General features: G+C 36.3%; 7 protein-coding genes and 1 pseudogene across 9 annotated transcripts; 4 read left to right on the top strand and 4 right to left on the bottom strand.

Annotated features, from left to right (window-relative positions):
- Positions 1–858: 858 nt before the first annotated feature.
- On the top strand, positions 859–1,996 carry LOC104782850 (uncharacterized). Its single transcript, XM_010507903.3, has 2 exons — positions 859–1,567; positions 1,659–1,996. The coding sequence occupies exons 1-2, from the start codon at positions 1,057–1,059 to the stop codon at positions 1,736–1,738; spliced, it is 591 nt and encodes a 196-aa protein (XP_010506205.2). The 5' UTR covers positions 859–1,056; the 3' UTR covers positions 1,739–1,996.
- On the bottom strand, positions 1,972–4,141 carry LOC104782849 (putative glutathione peroxidase 3, mitochondrial). Of its 2 annotated transcripts, none has more exons than XM_010507901.2 (7): positions 3,868–4,141; positions 3,397–3,473; positions 3,137–3,198; positions 2,931–3,049; positions 2,675–2,842; positions 2,536–2,583; positions 1,972–2,178 (listed from the first exon to the last, which is right to left on the bottom strand). In XM_010507901.2, exons 1-6 carry the CDS (start codon positions 4,033–4,035, stop codon positions 2,551–2,553), a joined length of 627 nt encoding a protein of 208 aa, XP_010506203.2. In that variant the 5' UTR covers positions 4,036–4,141; the 3' UTR covers positions 1,972–2,178; positions 2,536–2,550. The 2 variants fall into 2 exon arrangements, with proteins under 2 accessions (XP_010506203.2, XP_010506204.2); XM_010507902.2 differs by having other exon boundaries at positions 1,972–2,173; positions 3,868–4,136.
- A 166-nt stretch (positions 4,142–4,307) lies between these two features.
- On the bottom strand, positions 4,308–6,918 carry LOC104782851 (biotin synthase, mitochondrial). Its single transcript, XM_010507904.3, has 6 exons — positions 6,584–6,918; positions 6,136–6,315; positions 5,698–5,804; positions 5,129–5,334; positions 4,826–4,965; positions 4,308–4,738 (listed from the first exon to the last, which is right to left on the bottom strand). The coding sequence occupies exons 1-6, from the start codon at positions 6,794–6,796 to the stop codon at positions 4,439–4,441; spliced, it is 1,146 nt and encodes a 381-aa protein (XP_010506206.2). The 5' UTR covers positions 6,797–6,918; the 3' UTR covers positions 4,308–4,438.
- A 2,046-nt stretch (positions 6,919–8,964) lies between these two features.
- On the bottom strand, positions 8,965–9,642 carry LOC147946365 (UPF0725 protein At4g29550-like). Its single transcript, XM_087509114.1, has 3 exons — positions 9,525–9,642; positions 9,360–9,440; positions 8,965–9,250 (listed from the first exon to the last, which is right to left on the bottom strand). Exons 1-3 carry the CDS (start codon positions 9,579–9,581, stop codon positions 9,026–9,028), a joined length of 363 nt encoding a protein of 120 aa, XP_087365240.1. The 5' UTR covers positions 9,582–9,642; the 3' UTR covers positions 8,965–9,025.
- Positions 9,643–9,794: 152 nt separating this feature from the next.
- LOC104753391 (uncharacterized) lies at positions 9,795–12,727 on the top strand. The gene is made up of 3 exons (XM_087509113.1): positions 9,795–10,183; positions 10,427–11,982; positions 12,068–12,727. Exons 2-3 carry the CDS (start codon positions 10,427–10,429, stop codon positions 12,633–12,635), a joined length of 2,124 nt encoding a protein of 707 aa, XP_087365239.1. The 5' UTR covers positions 9,795–10,183; the 3' UTR covers positions 12,636–12,727.
- LOC109132562 (uncharacterized) lies at positions 12,631–13,682 on the bottom strand. The gene is made up of 3 exons (XM_019244258.2): positions 13,259–13,682; positions 13,076–13,141; positions 12,631–12,988 (listed from the first exon to the last, which is right to left on the bottom strand). Exons 1-3 carry the CDS (start codon positions 13,511–13,513, stop codon positions 12,767–12,769), a joined length of 543 nt encoding a protein of 180 aa, XP_019099803.2. The 5' UTR covers positions 13,514–13,682; the 3' UTR covers positions 12,631–12,766.
- Positions 13,683–14,062: 380 nt separating this feature from the next.
- LOC104782853 (RNA-binding (RRM/RBD/RNP motifs) family protein) lies at positions 14,063–16,367 on the top strand. 2 transcript variants are annotated; one of them, XM_010507905.3, is made up of 8 exons: positions 14,063–14,287; positions 14,376–14,473; positions 14,556–14,607; positions 14,937–15,007; positions 15,170–15,260; positions 15,353–15,428; positions 15,561–15,639; positions 15,829–16,367. In XM_010507905.3, exons 1-8 carry the CDS (start codon positions 14,140–14,142, stop codon positions 16,228–16,230), a joined length of 1,017 nt encoding a protein of 338 aa, XP_010506207.1. In that variant the 5' UTR covers positions 14,063–14,139; the 3' UTR covers positions 16,231–16,367. The 2 variants fall into 2 exon arrangements, with proteins under 2 accessions (XP_010506207.1, XP_019100594.1); XM_019245049.2 differs by lacking the exon at positions 15,561–15,639 and having other exon boundaries at positions 14,068–14,287.
- Positions 16,368–20,425: 4,058 nt separating this feature from the next.
- Positions 20,426–21,829, top strand: LOC147946366 (F-box/kelch-repeat protein At2g43270 pseudogene; annotated as a pseudogene).
- The last annotated feature ends 669 nt before the right edge of the window (positions 21,830–22,498 follow it).

Below are 22,498 nucleotides of genomic sequence, written 5' to 3' on the forward strand. Positions count from 1 at the left end.
CTTGTTGCGGTCGCGAAAAGTTAGATATGAAATATGTGTGCATACATTACTACTCTATATGACTAAACATGTAACATTAAATATATGTAGTACATAATTAGTAAGTATTGCTTTGCGCATTTCGTTTTTGTGTTTAAATTTTCAACAAATTTTACTGAAGGAACTAAAACTGATATGGTATATACAACCGATTTATATAGAGATTTATCTCTTGGTGTTGGAAATATTTGAATCACTTGCGATGGAAACAATGGATATCACATTATCAACCAATGATAGTCTAAAAAAAACTTTCTATATATATAGAAATATTATGCTAATGTAAGTCGAAAAACTGTTATCAAAAACTTATTTAAACCGTTATATGAATGAATTAGTAGTCTTTTTGTAATCACACAAAATGGTCAAATGACGTATCAAGGTACGTAGTCTCTCCAATTTCGTTTAATATTGTTGAGAAAAAATAATTAGCGATCGATGAGTTGTAGTATCAATATATTTATTTGTCAACAGAATTTTAGATTTGTTAAGATTAAGTTTAACCTCCACACGTAAGCTAAGTCTCTCTAGCTTCAAAACTACATTTTTGATGAAGAAGCTGTGTAAAGTGTAAACTAATGTCCAATTCGTTAAGAGTTTCGAAGTAATATTTGAGAATTACACATCTAATACGTAATTTAGTATCTAAATTAACTAATGAAGGGCTAAAAAAGCGGTGGAGGAATAATAATAATTGGTGGAAAAGGTGCTCTCTGACGACGATTCGATGATCTCTGACGACGATTCTAGCCGCACATGGTGGTCCCCTATTTTACTCACACATCCTTGATATAATATATGACCATCTTATATCATCGCATACACATACATAAATTGATTAGTAACCACATGATGATTAGAAAGAGACAAAAAATAAAAATAATTGCCGCCCGATAAAATAGCTTCCTTATAAAGCAACACTTCTTTCTTCTTTCTCTCTTCACTTTTCTTTTTTTCACCTTTTCTCACCCTTCCCAAACAAAACAATAACAGAGGAGACTCACAAGTCACAACACAATGTGCGACTCAGATCTTCCTGTCTCTCGTTGTTCTTCCTACGAAGCTGACGTTGATTCCGACAGCGAGATCTCTACTACCTCCAGCTTCAGTTCTTGTTCTTACAGTGGATCTGATGAAGAAGAAGAGTTCGACAATGGTTTTGGTGTTGCTCGGTCCAAGAAGCAGACGAAGAAGCTGGAGAAGAAGAAGAGCAATGTGTTGTTAGAAGGCTACGTTTTAGATTCAGCGGTCAACGATGATTTGAAGAGAACCAAGAGTTTAACTGACGATGATCTCGAGGAGCTTAAGGGTTGCGTGGATCTTGGATTTGGTTTCAACTACGAGGAGATCCCTGAGCTTTGTAATACTTTACCTGCTCTTGAGCTTTGTTACTCCATGAGTCAGAAGTTCATCGATCAAGATCATCATCATCATCACCATTCTTCTTCTTCTTCTTACCCGGAGAAGAAATCTTCGGTTCTTGATTCTCCTGTAAGTCCTATTGCTAGCTGGAAGATCTCTAGTCCTGGTAAGTCTCAAGTTTTCGAAAGTTCTTTCCAATTGCATTTTATATGTTTATGTTTTGGTTTTCTGATTATGTTTTTTTTGGGTGAAAACAGGTGATAATCCAGATGATGTTAAAGCAAGGTTGAAATTTTGGGCACAAGCTGTGGCTTGTACTGTGAGATTATGTACTTGATGAAGAGATTTGGATTTTGATCAATCAAAAAGTTGAGGAATCAACGGACGGGGGAAGGAAGATGATTGAACAAGTTTGCAGGAGTGAAATCTCTTTATGAGACTGGACCTGCTTGGATACACACCCATTGTTGTAAAGCTCTTTGTTCTGACTGTGTGTATAAAATGATTAATGATCAACCAAGATTTTGCTTAGGACATTGTTGTAATGAATGATTTGATAATAAGAGGAAATAAATGAAAACAGCTGTGTTCTTTATTGATATTTCATAAACATATTTGGGGTCTTGTTACAGACATGTGGTTCACAGATTCAATCAAGCATCTTCTTTTCCATGAATTGTGTTAGATAAAACATACAGGTTGGTACGGGATAAGTATAGAAGTGGCTCTCATTCTCAGTATCAGACATGTTTGATACGATGCTTTTGCTCTTCTGTCCTGCACCAAAACAGTCCACATTATATTCCTTTGTCTCCATGAGCATTTCCAGAGAAAATAGTTCTGATTCCTGGACTTGAAAGTGTGATAACCAATTTCACAAGATTCTGTTGCTTCTATGTTTCACTCATGAGCTTGTAGGAGGAATTATTACAAACCTAACTGCCCCTAAGAGTTTGGCAACAGTTGCATTCCAAGTTCTAACTACAGATATAAATGTTCACATGCCACATAGAACTTTATCTAACCCTTTATAACTTACAACCTATGAATTAGTTTGTTGTCTTATTCCAGAGAGGGAAAGTGAGATTGATCTGATATAGAGAGATCTCATTGGGGGCTTGAAAAAAAACTCACCTTTAACATGTATGTTCAAGCTGATGCCAATAGCTTCACTATGTCCTTCTACAATAAGAAGAGCGAGAAAACTACAGAGTAAGATCCTTTAATGATCTAGAGAAATGATAGCAATGTAAGAGGGGAAACATCTACTAACCTCAATTTCAAGAGGTGATGTAGTTGGAGCATATCGGTCCACAACATTTCCTTGTTTGTCTACCAGAAACTTTGCGAAATTCCACTTGATAGAATCACCAAACAATCCTCCTTTTTGTTCTTTTAAGAAATTGTAAAGGGGAGAAGTGTTCTTTCCATTGACTTCAATCTTGCATTAGAAAAGAAGACATGTAACTACTACAAAGATATGAAACCGTGTGGGAAAAATTGAGACACAGTGCAAAAGTTTTTGAGACCTTGTCAAAAATTGGGAATTCTGCTTTGAATATATTGCTAACTGTTTCCTTGATCTGTATGTTGCTACCTGGCTCTTGGCTGCCAAATTGGTTGCAAGGAAATGCTAAGATCTCAAGCCCTGAAACGATGCTTCCCTCAATACTTAACAATTATTCCATTAGTTATAATAAGCCTAAGAAAGCCACAGCAAGATAAAGAGACATACCTTCAGATTTGTACTTGGCATACAAAATGTTCAACTCTTTGTAGTTTCCATGTGTTAGACCACTGCCCATTCATGACAACAAGATTCTAGATTTAATGCCATTATAAAGTCACATTATATGCAACGCTTCTGTTAGCCATTGTATCATAATCACACTAGATGGTAGATGCAATTCCTAACATAACTTATAAGCTAACAGTTTGTGAGGATTTAGGAGATGGAATAGGTATTTCTGAAAAACTAAAGAGTTAGTAGCGTACCACTTAGAGGCTACATTGACGATAAGAAGCACTTTTCCGGTGAACTTGCTCAAACTCACATCTTTACCTTCGATGTCCTGAATTTTCAATTAAAGACATTGATACGGAGTTACAATGTTATGACAAATATAATCTTGTAGAACTCGTAAACTTAAACGGCATAGTGTCATTACAAGATTCACTTAAAAAGCAAAACACAAAACAAAAGCTATCTAAGTCTAAATGAAGGCACTCATCTAGATTTCAGTATCTTAGCTAAATCCCTAAGTAAAACATAAAATTTTCATAAATAAAACATCAGCAATTACGATATTAACATCAATCTCTTTGATTTCCTATTAAAAATCACATCTTTGTACTCAAATTACAAATCAATTCAATCAAGTCGAATGATTTATTCAGAATCAGGACTAAACATCGACGCGACGTGAACTACTGGCTTCTAAATACGCCTAGTTTAAGCTGATATACCTTAACGGAAATGTTGTAGATGGAACTGGATGATTGTTCCACAGTGGATGAAGAAGAAGAAGAAGGGTATCTGTAGATGTAGAAGACAAAAGCTAGAAACAAGAAGAGAACCAACTTTTTAGTCTTAGAGGGAGCTCGATGATTGACCCATCTGCTTGATTTAGGCATCGCAGAAAAAGAAATAATTTTTTTTGCTTAGTCTTCTCTTCCGTGAACAAGGACGACGATATCAGAACAGAACAGAACAAGCATGTTGACTTGGTATTACTATTTTACTTATTTAGTAATGTCTGAAGCTTTGATAGGCTTTACATGGGCCACGATTTAGTTGTTAAGCCCATATCAGCCTTGAAAACACTATTGCTGACTTCTAATTATAAATAGTAGATTTAATTGCACCTTTTCTCTTCAATGGTCACACTCTAGAATAACAAGTTTACTTTCAGATGAAAATCTAGACATATATGAATAAGGATTAACGAACAGTCGTATCACAAAACCGTCAACTACATGGTAAATGGGACTGCTTTATAGTGTCCCGAAAAAAAAAACACTGAAGTGGATAATAATACTAGTGAGTAGCGGAAGCAACTTTCTCGAAGTTCTCTGATTCAGAATCATCTTCAGAGAAGCTTGGCGGTTTAGGAGTGAGGCCTAATGTCTTGAACATGAGCTGGTCAGCGTCAAAATCATTGTTTGGTGTGGTTAAAAGCTTCTCACCGGTGAAGATAGAGTTTGCACCAGCAAGGAAACAGAGAGCTTGTTCGGGCATTGAGAACCGGACTCTCCCAGCAGATAACCTCACCATTGCTTTTGGCATTACGATACGTGCGGTTCCAATCATCCTGATCATTTCCCATATCTCAACCGGCTGCAAAAAACACAAAAGGTTTTCAAATCCCTTTACCATAATGTAGCTATGACTTGCATTTTGTGCTTTTGGATTGTGGAGATTTACCTTCTGGTTTTCAAGAGGAGTGCCTTTCACTGCAAGCAGCGCATTGATGGGAACACTCTCGGGGTGAGAGGGAAGTGTTGCTAGTGTGTGTAACAACCCTACTCTGTCCTCCTCTGCCTCTCCAAGCCCTATGATTCCTCCTGTTCATCCGTTAAGAGAAAAGACTTTAGAACACATTTGTTGTTCTTATCCATATGGATTTTATCAAATCAACAAATATTAGGGAATAGTGAGTGTAATGATCAAGATGGAGACAGGTTTTCGTATAGTGTCAGAATTTCTTTGTTTTCATATCGAAGTTACCTGAACAGACGTTGATTCCAGCATCACGAACATGCTCAAGAGTTTCAAGGCGATCATCATAACTTCTAGTAGTGATAACGTTTGGGTAGTACTCTCTTGAAGTATCAAGATTGTGGTTATACGCAGTTAGGCCAGCCTTCTTTAGCTCTAAAGCTTGTTGTTTCTCAATCATGCCTAAGGTGCAGCAAACTTCCATCCCCATGCCTCTGTTGCGAAGTGAGAGTCAAGAAAGTAAGCATAAAGATGTTACAGCCAAGAGACTATATTCAACATCTTGTTCACTTTTCTCACGGATCCAAGTTCACTTTGACAGGATTACTTTGACAGATAAAATGATAAAATCACTCAACAGATTCATTCAAAAACCAATAAAAAGAATGCACAACACTTTTTTAGTAATCGTAGCCTGTGAATCATATTTTAGGCTATAGAGCAGTTGCTTTAATACGGAAAGCAGTTGCAAGGAGATCATATGTAATAGAAACAAGGAGATTTAAAATGAAAGTCCAACTTAAAAAGGTATTATAATAACTCCTCAGGTATTGCCAACAATAGTAAGGGAAAGGTACCTTATTTCTTTGATGTATTCAAGTATTTGGCTGAAGTTGGTTTTCCGTCCAATAGTATCTCGCCAAGCAGCACCCATACAAAAACGCGTGCTACCAGCTTCTTTTGCCTAACAACGCATTAACTTCGTTAATTCAAATCAGAGGAGCCTTATTACACTCTTAAGATTCTCGGATCCTACATTTTCAGTTGTAAACATCCTCAAACTAGTAGTTTTATAGAGAAAAATGAGTGTCTACAGAATGCATCTTAGACTCTTTTGGGTAGAAAACAGATTGATGAATACATATGCCACATCAGGGGATAAAAGCAAAGTTCCATAATGGGACTAGATTATGAAACCTTCCTGCCAGTTTTAACATTCCTCAAGTTTCTTTCTAATACATTGTTCTAAAGAACATACATTCAGCAAAAAATATATTCACAAGAAAACTGCTAACCTTCTTTGCAGCATCAATGACAGCATCCTTGGACATGAGTCTTTGTGCCTTCACTCCAGTGCTATATCTGGAGGATTGAGGACAATATGAACAGTCTTCACTACACCCACCAGTCTTTATGGAGAGGAGAGTACATTGCTGAACCTCCCTGAAGTTATGAACATGTCTATGAACCTGAGCCTGAAAACCCAAACAGCCCACATAACAGAATCAGATGAGCAACCAAATGAAGAATACCAAAGACAATGTTCTGGGAATATACACTAAATTCCTCAGACAAGAATCCTGGAAGTTAAGACAAATGTTTCAAAGAGATTCAAGTTCAGGGCTAAACTAAAAATCGATACTTTCATCCGATTTTTATTGTAATTTGACAGAAACTAGAGTAGATTGAACAACAAAGGGAAGAGTAAGTGAGAGAGAGTCGAGAAGGGGAAAAAAAAATTACTCCATGGAAGAGGAGGTCAAGAACAGGAGAATCATAGACAGCCTTGATTTCTTCTCTGCTCCAGTCATTTCTTGGACCTTCTCTGATGGTCCTTTCAGCTTCAGATGAAGCAGCAGATGAAGAAGAGTAAGAATAGCAAGAAGCAGACTGTAGACCACCCGACGAGGCAAAGGGTCTCAACTGAGATCGAAACACCGATCGAACCAGCATCATTTGATCTGCAAATCAGATGACTTTTTTTTACCAGATTTGGTGGTTTGTGCTAAAAAAGTTTTCACTCCAGTGAGACTCTTTACCTAACCAAAGCCAGCCACCGTTGGAGTTTCCGCCTTTGTGTGGTCCTACAAGAACATAGTGACAAAACTCCGACAATTAAATGGGCTTTAAGAGGCCCAGTTTATATTTTGGGCTAAAGAATAATAAGACGTTTCTTCTTTATTTCATTGAATCGTTCGTTATTGACTAGCCGGAGCCGCCGTGAGAGAGAGAAGTATCGTTTTCAAGAATATTGTCAATTGTGTAACCAAGTTGTAAAAATTCATGTGGGTAACTCATATATATAATAGACTCAGTTAACCGTTTTGGCCTGTGAAAACTGTCGCTTTTACAGCTTGTTATTTTGTATGAAGAACCATTAGACTGTTTCTTTGATGTGTCCTTTTTTTAAGAATTTTTCATGATAAGACTCGGAGAATGTATGTTTAGGCGTTCAAATAAGAATGAAACTGCAAAACAGAAGAGATGAGGCAGCAAAAAATTGAAAATGAATGCAAGTAAAACTCAAAGACAAAGAGTCAAAACTCATATACTCCAAATTGACAGAGGTGAGACTAGTATAGATGACCTTTTCTTACAAGTAGACAGATAAGAGTGGATCAACAAAATTATAGGTGAACACTGCAAACAAAAGAGATAAACGACAAACCCGGTGTTCCTTAACGTTGCACAATTTCATGTAGAACCAAAACGGAATTCAAAGTCATTATCACTTGCATGACAAGCAAGGAAGAAGCAAGACAAGGCATTCTTAACTAGTCTCAAGAAAGACCAAGGTCATGTTCTGTTTGGTGAACCAGATGCAATATCTGGATGTAAATGCTTATTGTTGTTCGTTTAGTAACAATTAGAAACTCATCTAGATACAATATCTGGATACATTTTAAAAACTCATCCAAAAAAAATTGAATTTCTGGATGAGATTTTTTAGAGAGTTTGGATGAGGTAAACTCATCCATAATTTGTAAAAGTCAAAATACCCCTATTTTAATTAAATAATTACAAAATATTTTTTTTTTCAATTCTAATATACATACAACTCTAAAATTCCAATTCTTCACCTACCAACCTGCAAAATCTCATTTTTCTCTAAAACCGCAAAATCTCGTTTTCCCGCCAAAACAGCAAAATTACATTTTCCCGCAAAAACGCAAAATTTCGCTTTTCCCGTCAAACCGCAAAATCTTGTTTTCCTACCAGAAAACATGAAACCTCGTTTTCCCGCCAAAACTGCAAAATTTTGTTTTCCCGCCAAAACTGCAAATTATGTTTTCCGTCAAAACCGCAAAGTTACGTTTCCCGCCAAAACCGCAAAATTATGTTTTTCCGCCAAAACCGCAAAATTACGTTTCCCGTCAAAACCGCAAAGTTACGTTTCCCGCCAAACTTGCGGAATCTCGTTTTCCCGCCAAAACCGCAAAATCTCGTTTTCCCGCCAAAACCGCAAAATCTCGTTTTCCCGCCAAATCCACAAAATCTCGTTTTCCCGCCAAAACCGCAAAATCTCGTTTTCTCGCCAAAACCGCAAAATCTCGTTTTCCCGCCAAAACTACAAAATTTCGTTTTCCCACCAAACTCGCAAAATCTTTTTTTCCCGCCAAAACCGCAAAATTATGTTTTCCCGCCAAAATCGCAAAATCTCGTTTTTCCGCCAAAATCACAAATTCTATTTTTCCGCCAAAACCGCAAAATTACGTTTTTCCGCAAAAAATGTAAAATTTTATTTTCTCGCCAAACTCGCAAAATCTTGTTTTCCCGCCAAAATTGCAAAATTTTGTTTTTCTACCAATAACACAAAATCTCATTTTTAAATATTTATTTAATATATAAATAAGCAAAAAAACATAAGTAAATTTAAACCACTAAAACATATTCAAGATAAAATAAAAGGCTTTTTGGTATTTTACATATATTGTTCCAGATACAGATATCAAATTACAAAACAAACATAATTGAATCGAGATACAATTTATGGATACATGAACCAATAACACAAACGAACATCATCTAGATGTTGCGTCCAGATACTGCGTCTTGATACTGTATCCAGATATTTTGTCTAGTTCACCAAACGAACAGCCTTCAAGATCGGTTAGATTCTTAAATACATAAAGACATAATGGGACGATAAGATACTTAAAAAAACATAACACATAATGGTGGCTTTCACACCAAACACTTGACTTCAAGGGACAAATGACCTGGAATTCCATCCATTGTTCTCCTTATGATAGCATTCCTTATGATACGAATGCCGTCTTGGGCACAGGATGTGAAGGTAATGTAGAAGATTGCATTCTCGGACTTGGTTTTCTTCTTAGAAAACACATCTGCTCTGGTTTGCACAATTACCTTTTTCAGGTCAAATGAACTTTCACACAGTGATGAGAACTGCAACACAACAACATCAAGAAGAGATCTCATTATAACCTACCACCTAGTACACAAATTCCCATCCTCTTTTTGTTGTAAAAGTCTGTGTTTTTTTTTTTGTTCTCACCGGGAAAGAATTGGTGCGCAACGAGAGTTCCAAGTAGAGAAGAAGCCAATCCTTTTCTTCTTCCAGCTCTGACTCTTTCAACTGCAAAAATCAAGTCAAAATGTGTTCTCTAGCTAGGCATGCTTCCTCTAAATAATGTGTGAAGGGCTAAAAAGGGAAACCTACCTCGTAGAATTGCAGGTTATCACTGGTGGTGGTAACCTCAGACAACGAGTTGGGCATATCACCTGTGAAGAAAGCCTCCACGACAAGTTTGTCAAAGTGGTCACAGATTGGGAAGCCTTCCTTCTCTCCAAGGAGACGTGACGACCAAGAAAGATTAGGACACAATAACAATAATAATAATAATAACAAGAGATGCATAATCAAATTACAAATTACCTGGCAATAATGTGCATTGGGTTGAAATGAAACTCAAGCAGCAGCCATCTTTCACAGCTATGATGCACGGGGACGCCTGTCGACCACCGTCTCCCGTCCTGGATTCGTTACGGGGACGGATACCTGACGAAGACAGCGAAGAAACGTTTCTCAGCCGTTTCAGAGACAGCAGGGACGGCAAGCAGAAAAAGGAAACGGGAAGGTACGGAAACGGGGACGTCTCCGAGTCGTTTTTAACATAATTGAAGTGTCCCGTTTTAGAATAGGCAATTTAACCTCTTTTTTATAGAAAAACTCAAACAATAAAGGAATGATAGGGCATATTCTAGGGCATACGGCTTATATATAACGATTCACTTCCCTGCGCCCCTGTTTATATAAACGATTCACTAGTCTTTGACGTCTTCTCTGCTTTCCTTCACGAAACGTCAAAACCAGAACACGTACGTCTCTTCTTCTCTTTTCTATTTTGACTAATATTATTCAATGATCATTGTTTGATTATTTGCTATTCATGTGTGTGATCGTTGATAGACTGATCGTTGATAGACTGATCGTTTGTGATCGTTGATAGACTAATATTATTCAATGATCTTTGTTTGCTATTCATGTATGTGATCGTTGTTTGCTATTCATGTGTGTGATCGTTGATCGACATCGTTTGGTTACTTTCTTTGTTTAATCAGATGAACAATTCTCAAGGACCGGGTGAGAATATTGGTAGTAGTAGTGCTGCCGCTGGTAATGAATCTACAAGTTCTACGAATGAAAGTGATGAGGCTCCACTCTGGAGTTATGTGACGAAAATAGAGAAAGTAGGAGCAACAGGAGGAACATGGAAATTCAAGTGTAGCTTTTGTGGTGAACAGCGATCAGGTTCATATTCTCGGGTTAAAGCTCACTTGCTTGGAATAAAAAATGTTGGAATCTTAGCATGTAAGAAAGTACGAATGAGTGAAAAGGTTGACATGCAAAGGCTGGAAAACGAGTTTGAGGAGAGGAAAAAAGAGTCTGGAAAAAAAGAAGTGTCTTTGCCTTGTGAGACGAATTCTGCTTTCAAGAAGAGGAAGTCTAGTTTTTCACCTATTGAAAGAGCATTTGGAATTGCAGCCAGAGACCAGTTGGATCAAGAAATCGCCAGAATGTTTTACACCGGAGGTGTGGCTTTTAATCTAGCAAGGAATCCACATTATCATAGGTCATATCAGTTTGCTGCTGCCACTAACATTGATGGTTATGTGCCTCCTGGTTATAACAAGTTGAGGACGACTTTGCTACAGAAAGAAAGAAACCATGTTGAGAGTTTATTAGTACCGCTTAAGTCAACATGGAATGAAAAAGGGATGTCAATTGTGTCAGATGGTTGGAGTGATCCTACAAGAAAGCCACTTATTAATTTTATTAGTGTTTCAGGAAATGCTCCTCTGTTTATGAAAGCTGTGGATTGTGCTAGGGAAGTGAAAGATAAGTTCTTCATCTCTAATTTGATGAAAGAAGTTATAAATGAAGTGGGTCATCAAAAAATTGTGCAAATCATCACTGACAATGCAGCAAACTGTAAGGCGGCTGGAGAGATTATTGAGTGTACTTATCCTCACATTTATTGGGCACCTTGTGTGGTACACACTCGTAATCTTGCTTTAAAGAATATCTGTGCGGCAAGGAATGTGGAATCAAATTCTGAAACATATGATGCATGCAATTGGATAACAAATGTTCATGGGGATGTTCTTGCAATCAAACATTTTATCATGAACCACAACATGATACTAGCAATATTCAGTAAGTTCTCTCCTCTTAAGTTACTTGCAGTGGCTGATACTCGTTTCGCTTCCATTGTTGTGATGCTTAAGAGATTGAAGCTTATCAAAACTGGCCTCCAGTCCATGGTTATAAGTGAGCAGTGGTCTACTTATAGAGATGATGACATAGGAAAAGCGAACTTTGTTAAGGAGAAACTTTTGGATGATGACTGGTGGGACAAAGTCACTTATATTATTGATTTCACTAGGCCAATCTATGATATGATTAGATCTTGTGATACCAATAAACCATGCCTTCACTTGGTATATGAGATGTGGGATTCCATGATTGAGAAGGTGAAAGCTGAGATATACAAGAAAGAAGGACTTCAAGGATCTGAATATAGTCTCTTTTTTGATGTTGTTTATGATATCTTGGTGGCTCGTTGGGCAAAGAATAACACTCCTCTACATTGTTTAGCTCACTCTCTAAATCCAAGGTATGTGATTTTAAAATAAATGTTTGTGATTCTTGTTACCTTGCCACATGTTATATAAATATAACATATTTTTTGTATGTCGTAGATTTTATAGTGAAGCTTGGCTACTTGGAGATGAAACCAGAATTAGTCCTCATAAGGATGCTGAAATCTCAACTGAAAGGATGAAATGTTTCCAGAGATTGTTTCCTAGTAGTGAAGATCATACTAAGGTGATGAATGAGTATGCATTATTCTCGATGAAGAGTGGTCATTTTCAGGATCTGATATGCATTTTGGGGATGGAGAATATGGAACCTATGAACTGGTGGGTAAACTTTGGTGCTAAAACTCCTCTCCTCCAAACACTGGCTTTTAGACTTCTTGGACAACTTAGCTCTTCTTCTTGTGCTGAACGCAATTGGAGTACTTACTCGTTCATCCACTCACTCAGAAGAAACATATTGACTACAAGTCGTGCTGAAGACTTGGTTTACATCCACAACAATTTGCGGCTTCTATCAAGAAATACTGATGAATATCAAAATGAAAAGACCAAGCAGTGGGATGTTGGTGGAGATGAAAGTGATATTCAAGCTGAAGCAGGAATTATGGAGTTATCAAATCTTTCATTAGATGATCCGGATTTTGAAAATCAATTCCTCAATAATTAGTTTTTTATTATTATTTAAGACAAATTTTCTTATATTTTGAGACTTATATTTATAATTATTATTTATGTTGAGACTTATATTTATAATTTTCTTATATGTTTATTGAAGTACCCATGCCGTACCCGTATCTACTAATTTTTATTTTGACGTTTTCCGTCCCCGTTTCCGTACCTGATTCCTGTTCCCGTACCCGTTTCAGTGCAACGTAGTTTCACAGACTCAACTACCCTTGTTAAGAACTCGCCAATGGAAAACTCGTAAATGGAAAACTCTCGAGTTGGATCCCTTGCATAAAATTTTACAAGCCTAGGATATTCCTCGTCGTCTAGGCAGAAAAATTCAAGGTTTGTCCGCTGCGAAGAAGATGAGAATAGATTTTAAGAAATTGTACGATATATTTGATAAGATACAAAACAATAAAAATGGTAAACAAGACTTACATTTTGGAGATTGTAGCAGTGAAGCCCAACTTTACCAAACAGCTCATCATCCACTCTATAATAACTCTGATGGATGGAGAGGGTCCAAAATCAGAATAATGATATATATGATATGATATGATATGGATCAGTAGCATAAAATAAAACCCCCCAGAATTACGTAAACAAGAGTGCAAAAATTACCTTAGCTGGCTCATCGTAGGGAAAGGAGGTCAAAGGGAATTCATTGTCAAAGATAGGTGCATAGTCATAGTCAGGAGTAGAAGGAGGAGAGTAAACAGGAGAAGGAGGAGAGTAAACAGGAGGAGAATTAGGACAGTAAACAGGAGGAGAATTAGGCCAGTTAAAAGAAGGAGAAGGACAGTAATCAGGAGAAGGTGGTTCGTATGTTGATCGTGAAATGCAAGTTTCCTCGTCAGAGGGCCCATCCCACAACATATTCTTGCCAAGCTTAAAAGATTCAATAGCATTGGGGCGCAAAAATCCGCCCGTAACAGCAACTGCCTCGATAGAGAGTAATTACCGCGGACGGTTGGTACAGGGATCATATAGAAATTTTCCCGTAATTCCAGCCGATGATGATATGGTGTTAAAGCATCATACAATTCTTTTGCACCAAAGGAAAAAAAAAATTAGAATCATGATCAGAGTTAGATGATGCAAAAGAGAGAGAGATCCACAATATAGAAGAAATCCAATTACCTTGTAAGTCGGAAGCCTACTGGTTTCTTGTAGCTTTAACAAAGCGAAAGACATTTTTGGAAGATTTTGAAAAAAAAAAAAAAGATTCGATAATCTCCCACACAGGACTCTCCAACCCTAATTTATAGTACTTGCCACAATCAATCAGGAATTCAACGCAGTTTTATGAAAAGCAATTCGCCAAATCAAATAAGAATACAATCTTATGGGTCTGGTGAGATTTCAGCTTAAATGGGCTTTAGTAGGCCCAATTTATATATATTGGGCTTAAAATAGTAGTCAATTGGAACAACGACGTTTGATTCTTTGTTTCATTGAATCGTTGTTGACTAGCCAGAGCCGCCGTGAGAGAGAGAGAAGAAATGAGCGGCGGAGGAAACAACGTCGTGAACAAAGTGTTCTACGCGACGTCGTATCATCCGATTCAAGCTGGAAGTATCGACGGAACCGATGTTGCTCCACATGATAACGGCGTACGTCGAGCTCTCCTCTGTTATAACGCCGGCTTATGTATACACACTTTTATCTCTGTTCCTCTCTTCAGTGTTTCTGTGTTTCTGAATTCTAAATAGTCATTGATTCTGGTTTGTTTTGGAAGATGATCCTTCTGGTGATTCGAAAGCTGTTGGAGATCCTTACTGTACTCTCTTCGTGGGTCGTCTGTCACATTATACTACGGAGGATACTCTTCGAGAGGTTAATGATTGAAATTTCACTTAGTTTTGCGTTTTGTGTTAACTATGTTTTGAGTATGTTTGTGGGTGTTTCTTCTTCCCAGGTAATGATGAAGTATGGTAGGATTAAGAACTTGCGCTTGGTTAGGCACATTGGTAAGATTTTGCCAGTGTTCTTCTGCTTATGATATCAGCACTTTACTTCATCTTTAGGAAATTTATGATCTTTGGTTTGTTGCTTCTACCAAGCTATTGTCTTAGTAGAACTGTGATTATAGATTTACTCTACTTTCCACATTGTGTAGATTTTGTCTGATTTTGCCAGTGTTCTGCTTATGATATCACCACTTTGCTTTTATCTTTAGGAAGTTTATGATCTTTCTGTTTCTGATGGTTTGTTGCTTCTACCGAGCTATTGTCTTAGCAGAACTGTGATTACACATTGTGTAGATTTTGAGTCTCCTCTTCTTGTTCCCTTTTTGTAGTGACGGGTTCTTCACGAGGATATGCTTTTGTTGAATTTGAGAGCGAAAAGGATATGCTCCGTGCTTATGAGGTGCTGTGATGCTAAAAGTTTGCGTTTTTACCTCTTGTTTTTGTTCTTGAAATCTGTCTGAAATCCTTACTAAGCCAACGCATTGAAGATATCCATGTACATGCTGGTTTCTGGAAACTGGTGTAGTTTGTCAGAGTGAGAATGTTTGTGGTGTGTTTACAGGATGCTCATCATTCACTAATAGATGGTAGAGAGATTATTGTTGATTACAATCGGCAGCAACTGATGCCTGGATGGATACCAAGAAGACTAGGTCTGCCGTTCTTTAACTTCTTTTTTTTGTCTCTCATGAGGAGTTATATCTTCATTCCTTGTAGTAGATTAAATCTTCTTCTCTCTAAACAGGAGGTGGGCTTGGTGGTAGGAAAGAATCCGGACAACTTCGTTTTGGAGGACGAGAAAGACCATTCCGCGCTCCCTTGTACGGTTTTGTTTTGCTCTTCATTTAGCTTTTCCAAAGATATAACACCAGCAGCAAAGCATAGTTGGCATGAACCTTCTTCTGACTTTCATATTCCTTTAAGTGGGCATTCTTTCTGTTTGTTGATATCAGGCGACCAATCCCTCATGAAGATTTACAAAAACTCGGCATTCAGCTTCCACCTGAGGGAAGATATATGTCACGCACACAGGTCTACTTTGTCTTTTAACTTCAGGACCAATCTACAGTCATTCAAACTTTATCCCTGTTTTTGTGTCATGCTAGCTAGCTTTTATCAGGTTTTTTGTACATGTTCTTCTGATAGAAGTGACATATTGATGGGATTGTTCAATGCCAATATAATAAAGTTCTAAGCACTATAGCTTGTTTGTGGATGCAGATCCCATCACCTCCGAGGAGAAAAGGAAGTGTGTCGAATGATAGAGAGGAAGGATATTATCGGGAAAAGAGTTCTGTAGAAAGGGAAGAAGAGTTTAAAGAGCGAAGCAGCCATAGGTATAATCACAGTCACAGGTCGAGCTCACACACACACAGTTCGCATAGAAGACGCAGCAAAGACAGAGAGGAGCGTTCTAGGACAGAGTCCCGTTCCGATAAGAAAGAGAGATCACGAGGTACGGAAGCTAGATATGGTGACAACAAGGGTAAAGTTTCTGACAGCAAAAGATCAAAACGCGCAGAAGAAGAAGAAGAGCGCTCTCACAAACGTCATAAACACATGCATTCCCACCATCATCATCATATGAGGCCCTCTAGTCGAGATCATCATTCCTCTGACTGAATAAGTTTCTGACTTTTCTGAGAGATTATATATCTGTAATGTTTTTTATTTTCTGAGAGATTATATATCTGTAATATAGTTTTCTTTTTTAAGAATGGAGATCGATAGTGGAATCAAAGAAGTTCGTTGAGATGAAATTCAAATATGAGGGAAGTGATTCAAACATTATTTTCCACACACATATCTAGCTCGATCCATTTTTTTTTCTTCTAAACATTACTATTGTTACCCTAGCTAGACGATGTTCTGTTTATTAGGGGATTGCTTTTTCTTTTTAATTGATATCATTATTATATGCACTTTTGTTATGTTAATGGACTCATGCAAATGATATGTAATTTTAATTGTTTATATATTTATATTATATTATGACATAATAAAATTATCAATATATATAAATCATTTGATTGTTATTCAGTGAGTATAGTTTACATTAAATTCAATATAAATATAAATTGTACGTATGATTGTTTATATATGACAGCAAATTATTCATATTTTGGTTCTTTGAAATGTTGAATAGATATTAACAAAAGAATAAGCAAAACATATGTAAAATATGAACAAAACATAAGTAAAATATTGTTATGTATGTGTTTTTAAAATACATAAAATAGACTCTCAAAAATATCATACTATCTATTTTTTATTGTCATATTAGCAATTTGTTAGTTCATTAAAAATATCCTTTCGTATAAAATTTTAATACAAGCTCTCAACTTTCATGTGGTTTTTTTGATATGATTGACTAATTGCTTATTCAACTTGATTCATTTGAAAAGGTTAATGCTAAATGATATTTATACAACTTATTTGGAGCTTTAGTTGATGAACATTTGAAAGTTTATAATCTGAAATTTCTTGTTGGATTGGTGATGTTATTCATGTATCAGAGACATAGATAAGAAATTCCACAGTTCGGTTAGAATACACCCTATTTCTAAAAAGGAAGCAACGACGAGTCCAAAAAAACATTTCTTGATACAATCTGTACAAATTATGAAAACCAGAGTTTGATGATAAAGCTTACCTTTTTCAGATTGTTTTTAGCTTATAACTTTAGTTTATTGATGAACAGAGTATATGTCTAAACTTGATTACTTTACCCATGCAAATAATATGTACTTTTTTAATTGTTTATATATTTAGATTATTTTATGACTATAATAAATCATCTATATATAGAAATTATTTGATTGTTATACATTGACTATAGTTTACATTAAATTATATATAAGTATAAATTGTAGGTATGATTGTTTATATATGACAGCAAATTAGTCATGTTTTGGTTATTTGAAATGTTGAATAGATATTAACAAAAAAAAAACAAAACATATGTAAAATATGAACAAAACATAAGTAAAATAGATCCAGAGTAAATCTTCTAGGACTCGTCTCGCATTTCAGCGCTGAATTCACTTGTCAACTACCTCTCCAGTCTACTAAAACTTGTCTCGCATCTCAGCGCTGAATTCACTTGTCAACCGCCACTCATGTCCCGCTGAATTTCGTCTCATGATCATGTTTATATTTCTGTATTTGTGATCTAGTTTCATGCTCTCTTTTGTATTCTTAATGTCTTTGTTTACGCCTAACATGAAATCAAAAATCTAATGGCTGTCAAAATTCTAATGGCTAACATGAAATCAAAAATCTAATGGCTGTCAAAATTCTAATGGCTGTCTATGCAGGGGTTTGAAGAATATTGTGTAACCAAATTCTGAAAGTTCATGTGGGTGACTCATATATAATAGACTCAGTAAACCGTTTTAGCATGTGAAAACTGTCGCTTTTACAGCTTGTTATTATGAAGAAACCTTTTTTAAGAATTTTTTATGATAAGAATCTGAGAATGCATGCGTTCAAATAAGAATGAAACTGCAAACAGAAGAGATGAGGCAGTCAAGACAGAGTCAAAACTCATATACTCCAAATTGACAGAGGTGAGACTAGTGTAGATTACCTTTTCTTACAAGTAGACATATAAGAGTGGATCAACCAAATTATAGGTGAATACTGCAAACAAAAGAGATAAACAACAAACCCGGTGCTCCTTAACGTTGCACAATTTCATGTAGAACCAAAATGGAATTCGAAGTCATTATTACTTTACTTGCATGACAAGCAAGGAAGAAGCAAAACAGCAAGCCAAGCCAAGGATCAAATTAAGAAGAGAGAAAAAGGGAATTCGAGTTTGCGATTATCAGAAACATCGCCAACTTGTACAAAACACTTGCAAGCTAAATCTATCATCATCAACATGAACATATAGGCTATGAAGCAGAAGGAGACAATCAACTTTAGCAGAAAGCGAGGAATCTAGAGGCACCCTCGACGAGAGTATCATATACTCAAATTTACAGTGTAAACTAAGGTGAGATTAGTGTAGATGACCTTGTCTTACAAGAAGATAGATAAGAGAGATGGAGAAACAACCATATAAAATATAGGTGAATACTGTAAATATACAAACAAACCCGGTGCTTCACTTGCATGACAAGCAAGGAAGAAGGAAGAAGGAAGAAGGAAGAAGGAAGAAGCAAGACAAGGCATTCTTAAATACATAAGACATTATGGGACGGTTGGTACAGGGATCGTATAGAAACTTTCCCCTTCCAGCCGATGATGATATGGTGTTAAAGCATCATACAGTTCCTTACAACAAACAAACAAAAAAAATTAGAATCATGCATGAGAGTTGATGATGCAAAAGAAAGAGAGAGATCCACAATATAGAAGAAATCCAATTACCTTATAAGTCGGGGGCCTACTGGTTTCTTGTAGCTTCAACAAGGCGAATGACATTCTTGCAAGATTATAAAAAAAAAAAAAAAGGATTCGATAATCAATTAAAATCTCCCACATGACTCCAACCCTAATTTATATTACCATCAACACATAATCAATCAGGAATTCAACCATAAATAAGTTAAAAGAAACTGACAATCAGTTATTGAGCTATTCTAGACTCTAAAAGCCCAATTCATCGGGTTAAAGCCATTAGACCTTTTCTCAAAAAGCCCAATTTCTTGGGAGAAAATTTACCGAAAAAGAAAAAGAAAAAAACGGACCATTGCAAAAGCCTCTTCTATTTCAACTTTGATTTTGGTTTAGGTTCCGTTTATTATGATGGGGTTGTTAAATGGGGAAGAAACAAAATTTTGGTGTAGTTTCTATGAGCAAAACCTTAGTTTTTGGCTCATAGTTTCTATATAATGATAAAATTCTGTTAATTAGTATCGCTCTCTATTGTAAAATTCTAAAACTTAAATGCTTGTAAACTAATATGATGTATACGAATGTGAGTAGGGACACGATGTTGCTGCGATGGCATGCCCTGAACGCTTCGTCGTTAGATTGGACATTTCTGAAAAGGCTCTCAAGAAAGCTAATGAAGTTAATCATATATAATTATATTAATCACTTTGCTGATAATTAACGTTTGTTGTGAGATAATGATAATCACTAATTCCGTTGATCACATGCATATATATAGACTTACGGCTCCTCACCGAAACATTATTATTATTACCCTAGCTAGACGATGTTCTGTTTATTAGGGGATTGCTTTTTCTTTTTAATTGATATCATTTATTATATGCACTTTTGTTATGTTAATCGCTGAAACTTCAGCCTCTGCTTCGAATAGAGCACGGAACACAAACGTATTTATGAACTATTATATAAGCCTAGGTTACAAGCATATCGGTATATTTCTTAGGTTACAAGCATATCAGTATATTTCTTAGGTTACAAGCATATATATTAGTTTGACAAGCATTGTTAGGGTAACATTGAGTATGGAAAACAAAGGACGACAGTTATATTTCGTGCAAAATTTGGTTTTATTAAGAACCGTACGTGTTTGAGAATGTTCACAATATAAGCGTATACCGTGACTGACTGTCGCAAGAGATTTTACGAACAATAATTGCTACGTCTTCTCTCTTAAAACAAACTTGTTCTTAGCACTTCCTCAATGCGCCCTTCAATTAGGAAAAACGTAAAAAAGAGGAAAGAAAGTTGTAAAATAGGAAGTTTCGGCCAGGAAAGTAAACTCTTAAAAAGGAATATGATGAATGAAAGAAAGCAGAGTTGTAGAGAATCTCTGTTTTGCTATATATATATAACGGATCATCATCTATCTAGGGATCAAAGAAGATAGGTGGGGGGAGACGGGGAAAGAACCACCATGAATTCGATCGATTTAGCTTCAGATCCACTGAAAGAGATATTTGTGAGGCTTCCCCTGAAATCTCTAGGGAAGTTGAAGAGCGTGTCAAAGGAATGGAGATCGATACTAGAATCAAAGAGTTTCATTGAGATGCATCTGAGTTTTCAGAAATCTCGCAGCCGCCAGAAAATCCTGGCCGCTTACAAGTGCGACTGCTGCGATCGGCCGAAACTCTCACCTGTGTCAGTTATGGAAGGTGACGAAGAGATCGTGAATCTTCACTGCGACTCAACAGAAAGACCATTGATGAATTACGAAGGTTTGCTCTGCATCCCTGAACCAGATTGGGTCAACGTGTTGAATCCCTCGACCGGAGAGCTACGTAGATTTCCTTCCGGCCCCGTTCCTGAACCTTCCCTGTTCTTGAATATGCTTCCGCGGTCAGCTGGTAATTTATTCATTTGGGTTCTTTTTTTTTTTTTTTTTCTTACATCTCCATACAAATTAAATTGTGCAAAATTTACTAAAATTACTACATAATTGTAGAAAATTAAAGGATAGAAAAGTGAAAAAAAAATCATATAAAAAGGCCCTAACAATCTTATGTAGCTTATAAAATATAAACATTTACTAGTCATACCCTATTTGATTTGAATTTTTTTTTTTCTATCTATTATACATTAAGGAATTATCCAGATCTTTTTTTATGTGTTTAATTTGGTATTAAATTTTGAATTTGCTCAAAAGAAATTTAAATTGCAGTTAGAGGGTTGGCTTTTTTTCCCGGGATATTGGGCCATGGGATTCGGTAAAGATAGAGTGACAGGCAGCTATAAAGTGGTGAGGATGCTCTTTGATCCTGTAGAATGTGATATTCTTGACGTTCAAACTGGTGGTGAATGGCGGAAATTGAGTCCACCTCCTTACGAGGTCGATGCTGAAAGAAGATCGGCTTGTGTCAACGGAACTATTTACTGGCTAAGTTACCTAAGTATTAAGTGGGGTTACAAAATACTTGCCTTGGATCTTCACACGGAAGAGTTTCATGATGTCGCAAGTATTCCTAAGTATCCTTATGGAGTCACGCATTTAACCCAATTATTGAACCTCGACGACTGTCTAGTCATGTCGACGACAAGAAATTGTGAAAAGGAACTAGAGATTTGGTTCATGGATTCTAAAGATGAGAGATGGAGCAAAACCTACTCGATAAGTTTAGCCGATGTAGCTTCAACCCTTCATCCATTAAAGGTTTGGTGGTTCACGCCTGTGGCTATATCTAAGGAAGGGAATGTTTTATTTTCTGACGACAAGGGGAACTTGTTCAAACACTATCCACACATAAACACCACTCGTCGCCTCTCACACTCTACTTATTGTGTTATAGCTCCATATCTCAAAATTTTGGTCCGACTTCATTAAATTTAGTTACGTCGATCTTTAAATGCATTTATTTTATATGAATGTTGGAACTTCTAAGTAGGGGAAATATATTGAAACCATGATTTTAGAAAATTTTGTGGAACTTAAGAAATTTGAGATACTTAAGTTTAAGTTTTCTTATGATTTTGATGGGTTATTGTAAAAAAAAATCAACTCCTACCTAAAAGCAAAGGATTTGGATTTTTTACCTTTTAACTAAAAAAAAGCCTCTCAAATCTTTCAAAATCATTAGAAATCAAATCTACTAACTGTTTTTAATAACATCCATACTATTATTTTGAAAGACGTTTATAGAATAAAACTTTGTTTTGTAAGAAATTACGAGGTTATACCATTGAAGATATGACCAAATATCCGATTTTTTAAAAGGGTGATGGCGAAATTTCCACCCCTCCTAAACTGATAAACACGCGGATCCTTTTTTGACCCGTTTATATTATTTTGGATCCTTTTATTTAATCTTGACCGTTGATTCATTTTGATCGTGTCCGTCAATTTAAAAGACCTAAAAAAAATTGTTTCTCTCTCTACGCTCTTTGTCGCCGTCTCCAAGTTCTTTTGCAAAAAGTTCTTTTTCTTTTGCCGACGAAGCTGCACAGATGAAACAGGATTCGGACCAAGCAGCATCAACCAACAACAATTATTATT

Source organism: Camelina sativa, chromosome 4, assembly GCF_030686135.1.
Source record: "Camelina sativa cultivar CO46 ecotype springtype chromosome 4, ASM3068613v1".
NCBI lineage: Eukaryota > Viridiplantae > Streptophyta > Magnoliopsida > Brassicales > Brassicaceae > Camelina > Camelina sativa.

Excerpts from the sequence above, each read along its gene's own strand:
- LOC104782850 (XM_010507903.3), top strand. The coding sequence starts at position 1,057 with ATGTGCGACTCAGATCTTCCTGTCTCTCGTTGTTCTTCCTACGAAGCT. Across the intron at positions 1,568-1,658 it reads CTGGAAGATCTCTAGTCCTG|GTGATAATCCAGATGATGTT; the intron begins GTAAGTCTCAAG and ends GGGTGAAAACAG.
- LOC104782849 (XM_010507901.2), bottom strand. The coding sequence starts at position 4,035 with ATGCCTAAATCAAGCAGATGGGTCAATCATCGAGCTCCCTCTAAGACT. Across the intron at positions 3,199-3,396 it reads GTCAATGTAGCCTCTAAGTG|TGGTCTAACACATGGAAACT; the intron begins GTACGCTACTAA and ends ATGAATGGGCAG. Across the intron at positions 2,843-2,930 it reads AATTCCCAATTTTTGACAAG|ATTGAAGTCAATGGAAAGAA; the intron begins GTCTCAAAAACT and ends TTCTAATGCAAG.
- LOC104782851 (XM_010507904.3), bottom strand. The coding sequence starts at position 6,796 with ATGATGCTGGTTCGATCGGTGTTTCGATCTCAGTTGAGACCCTTTGCC. Across the intron at positions 5,805-6,135 it reads TCATTGATGCTGCAAAGAAG|GCAAAAGAAGCTGGTAGCAC; the intron begins GTTAGCAGTTTT and ends ATGCGTTGTTAG. Across the intron at positions 4,966-5,128 it reads TGGAATCAACGTCTGTTCAG|GAGGAATCATAGGGCTTGGA; the intron begins GTAACTTCGATA and ends ACGGATGAACAG.
- LOC147946365 (XM_087509114.1), bottom strand. The coding sequence starts at position 9,581 with ATGCCCAACTCGTTGTCTGAGGTTACCACCACCAGTGATAACCTGCAA. Across the intron at positions 9,441-9,524 it reads ATAACCTGCAATTCTACGAG|TTGAAAGAGTCAGAGCTGGA; the intron begins GTAGGTTTCCCT and ends TGATTTTTGCAG. Across the intron at positions 9,251-9,359 it reads TGCGCACCAATTCTTTCCCG|TTCTCATCACTGTGTGAAAG; the intron begins GTGAGAACAAAA and ends GTTGTGTTGCAG.
- LOC104753391 (XM_087509113.1), top strand. The coding sequence starts at position 10,427 with ATGAACAATTCTCAAGGACCGGGTGAGAATATTGGTAGTAGTAGTGCT. Across the intron at positions 11,983-12,067 it reads GCTCACTCTCTAAATCCAAG|ATTTTATAGTGAAGCTTGGC; the intron begins GTATGTGATTTT and ends TGTATGTCGTAG.
- LOC109132562 (XM_019244258.2), bottom strand. The coding sequence starts at position 13,513 with ATGTTGTGGGATGGGCCCTCTGACGAGGAAACTTGCATTTCACGATCA. Across the intron at positions 13,142-13,258 it reads CCTACGATGAGCCAGCTAAG|AGTTATTATAGAGTGGATGA; the intron begins GTAATTTTTGCA and ends TCCATCCATCAG. Across the intron at positions 12,989-13,075 it reads ACTGCTACAATCTCCAAAAT|CGGACAAACCTTGAATTTTT; the intron begins GTAAGTCTTGTT and ends TCTTCTTCGCAG.
- LOC104782853 (XM_010507905.3), top strand. The coding sequence starts at position 14,140 with ATGAGCGGCGGAGGAAACAACGTCGTGAACAAAGTGTTCTACGCGACG. Across the intron at positions 14,608-14,936 it reads GCGCTTGGTTAGGCACATTG|TGACGGGTTCTTCACGAGGA; the intron begins GTAAGATTTTGC and ends CCCTTTTTGTAG. Across the intron at positions 15,008-15,169 it reads ATATGCTCCGTGCTTATGAG|GATGCTCATCATTCACTAAT; the intron begins GTGCTGTGATGC and ends GTGTGTTTACAG.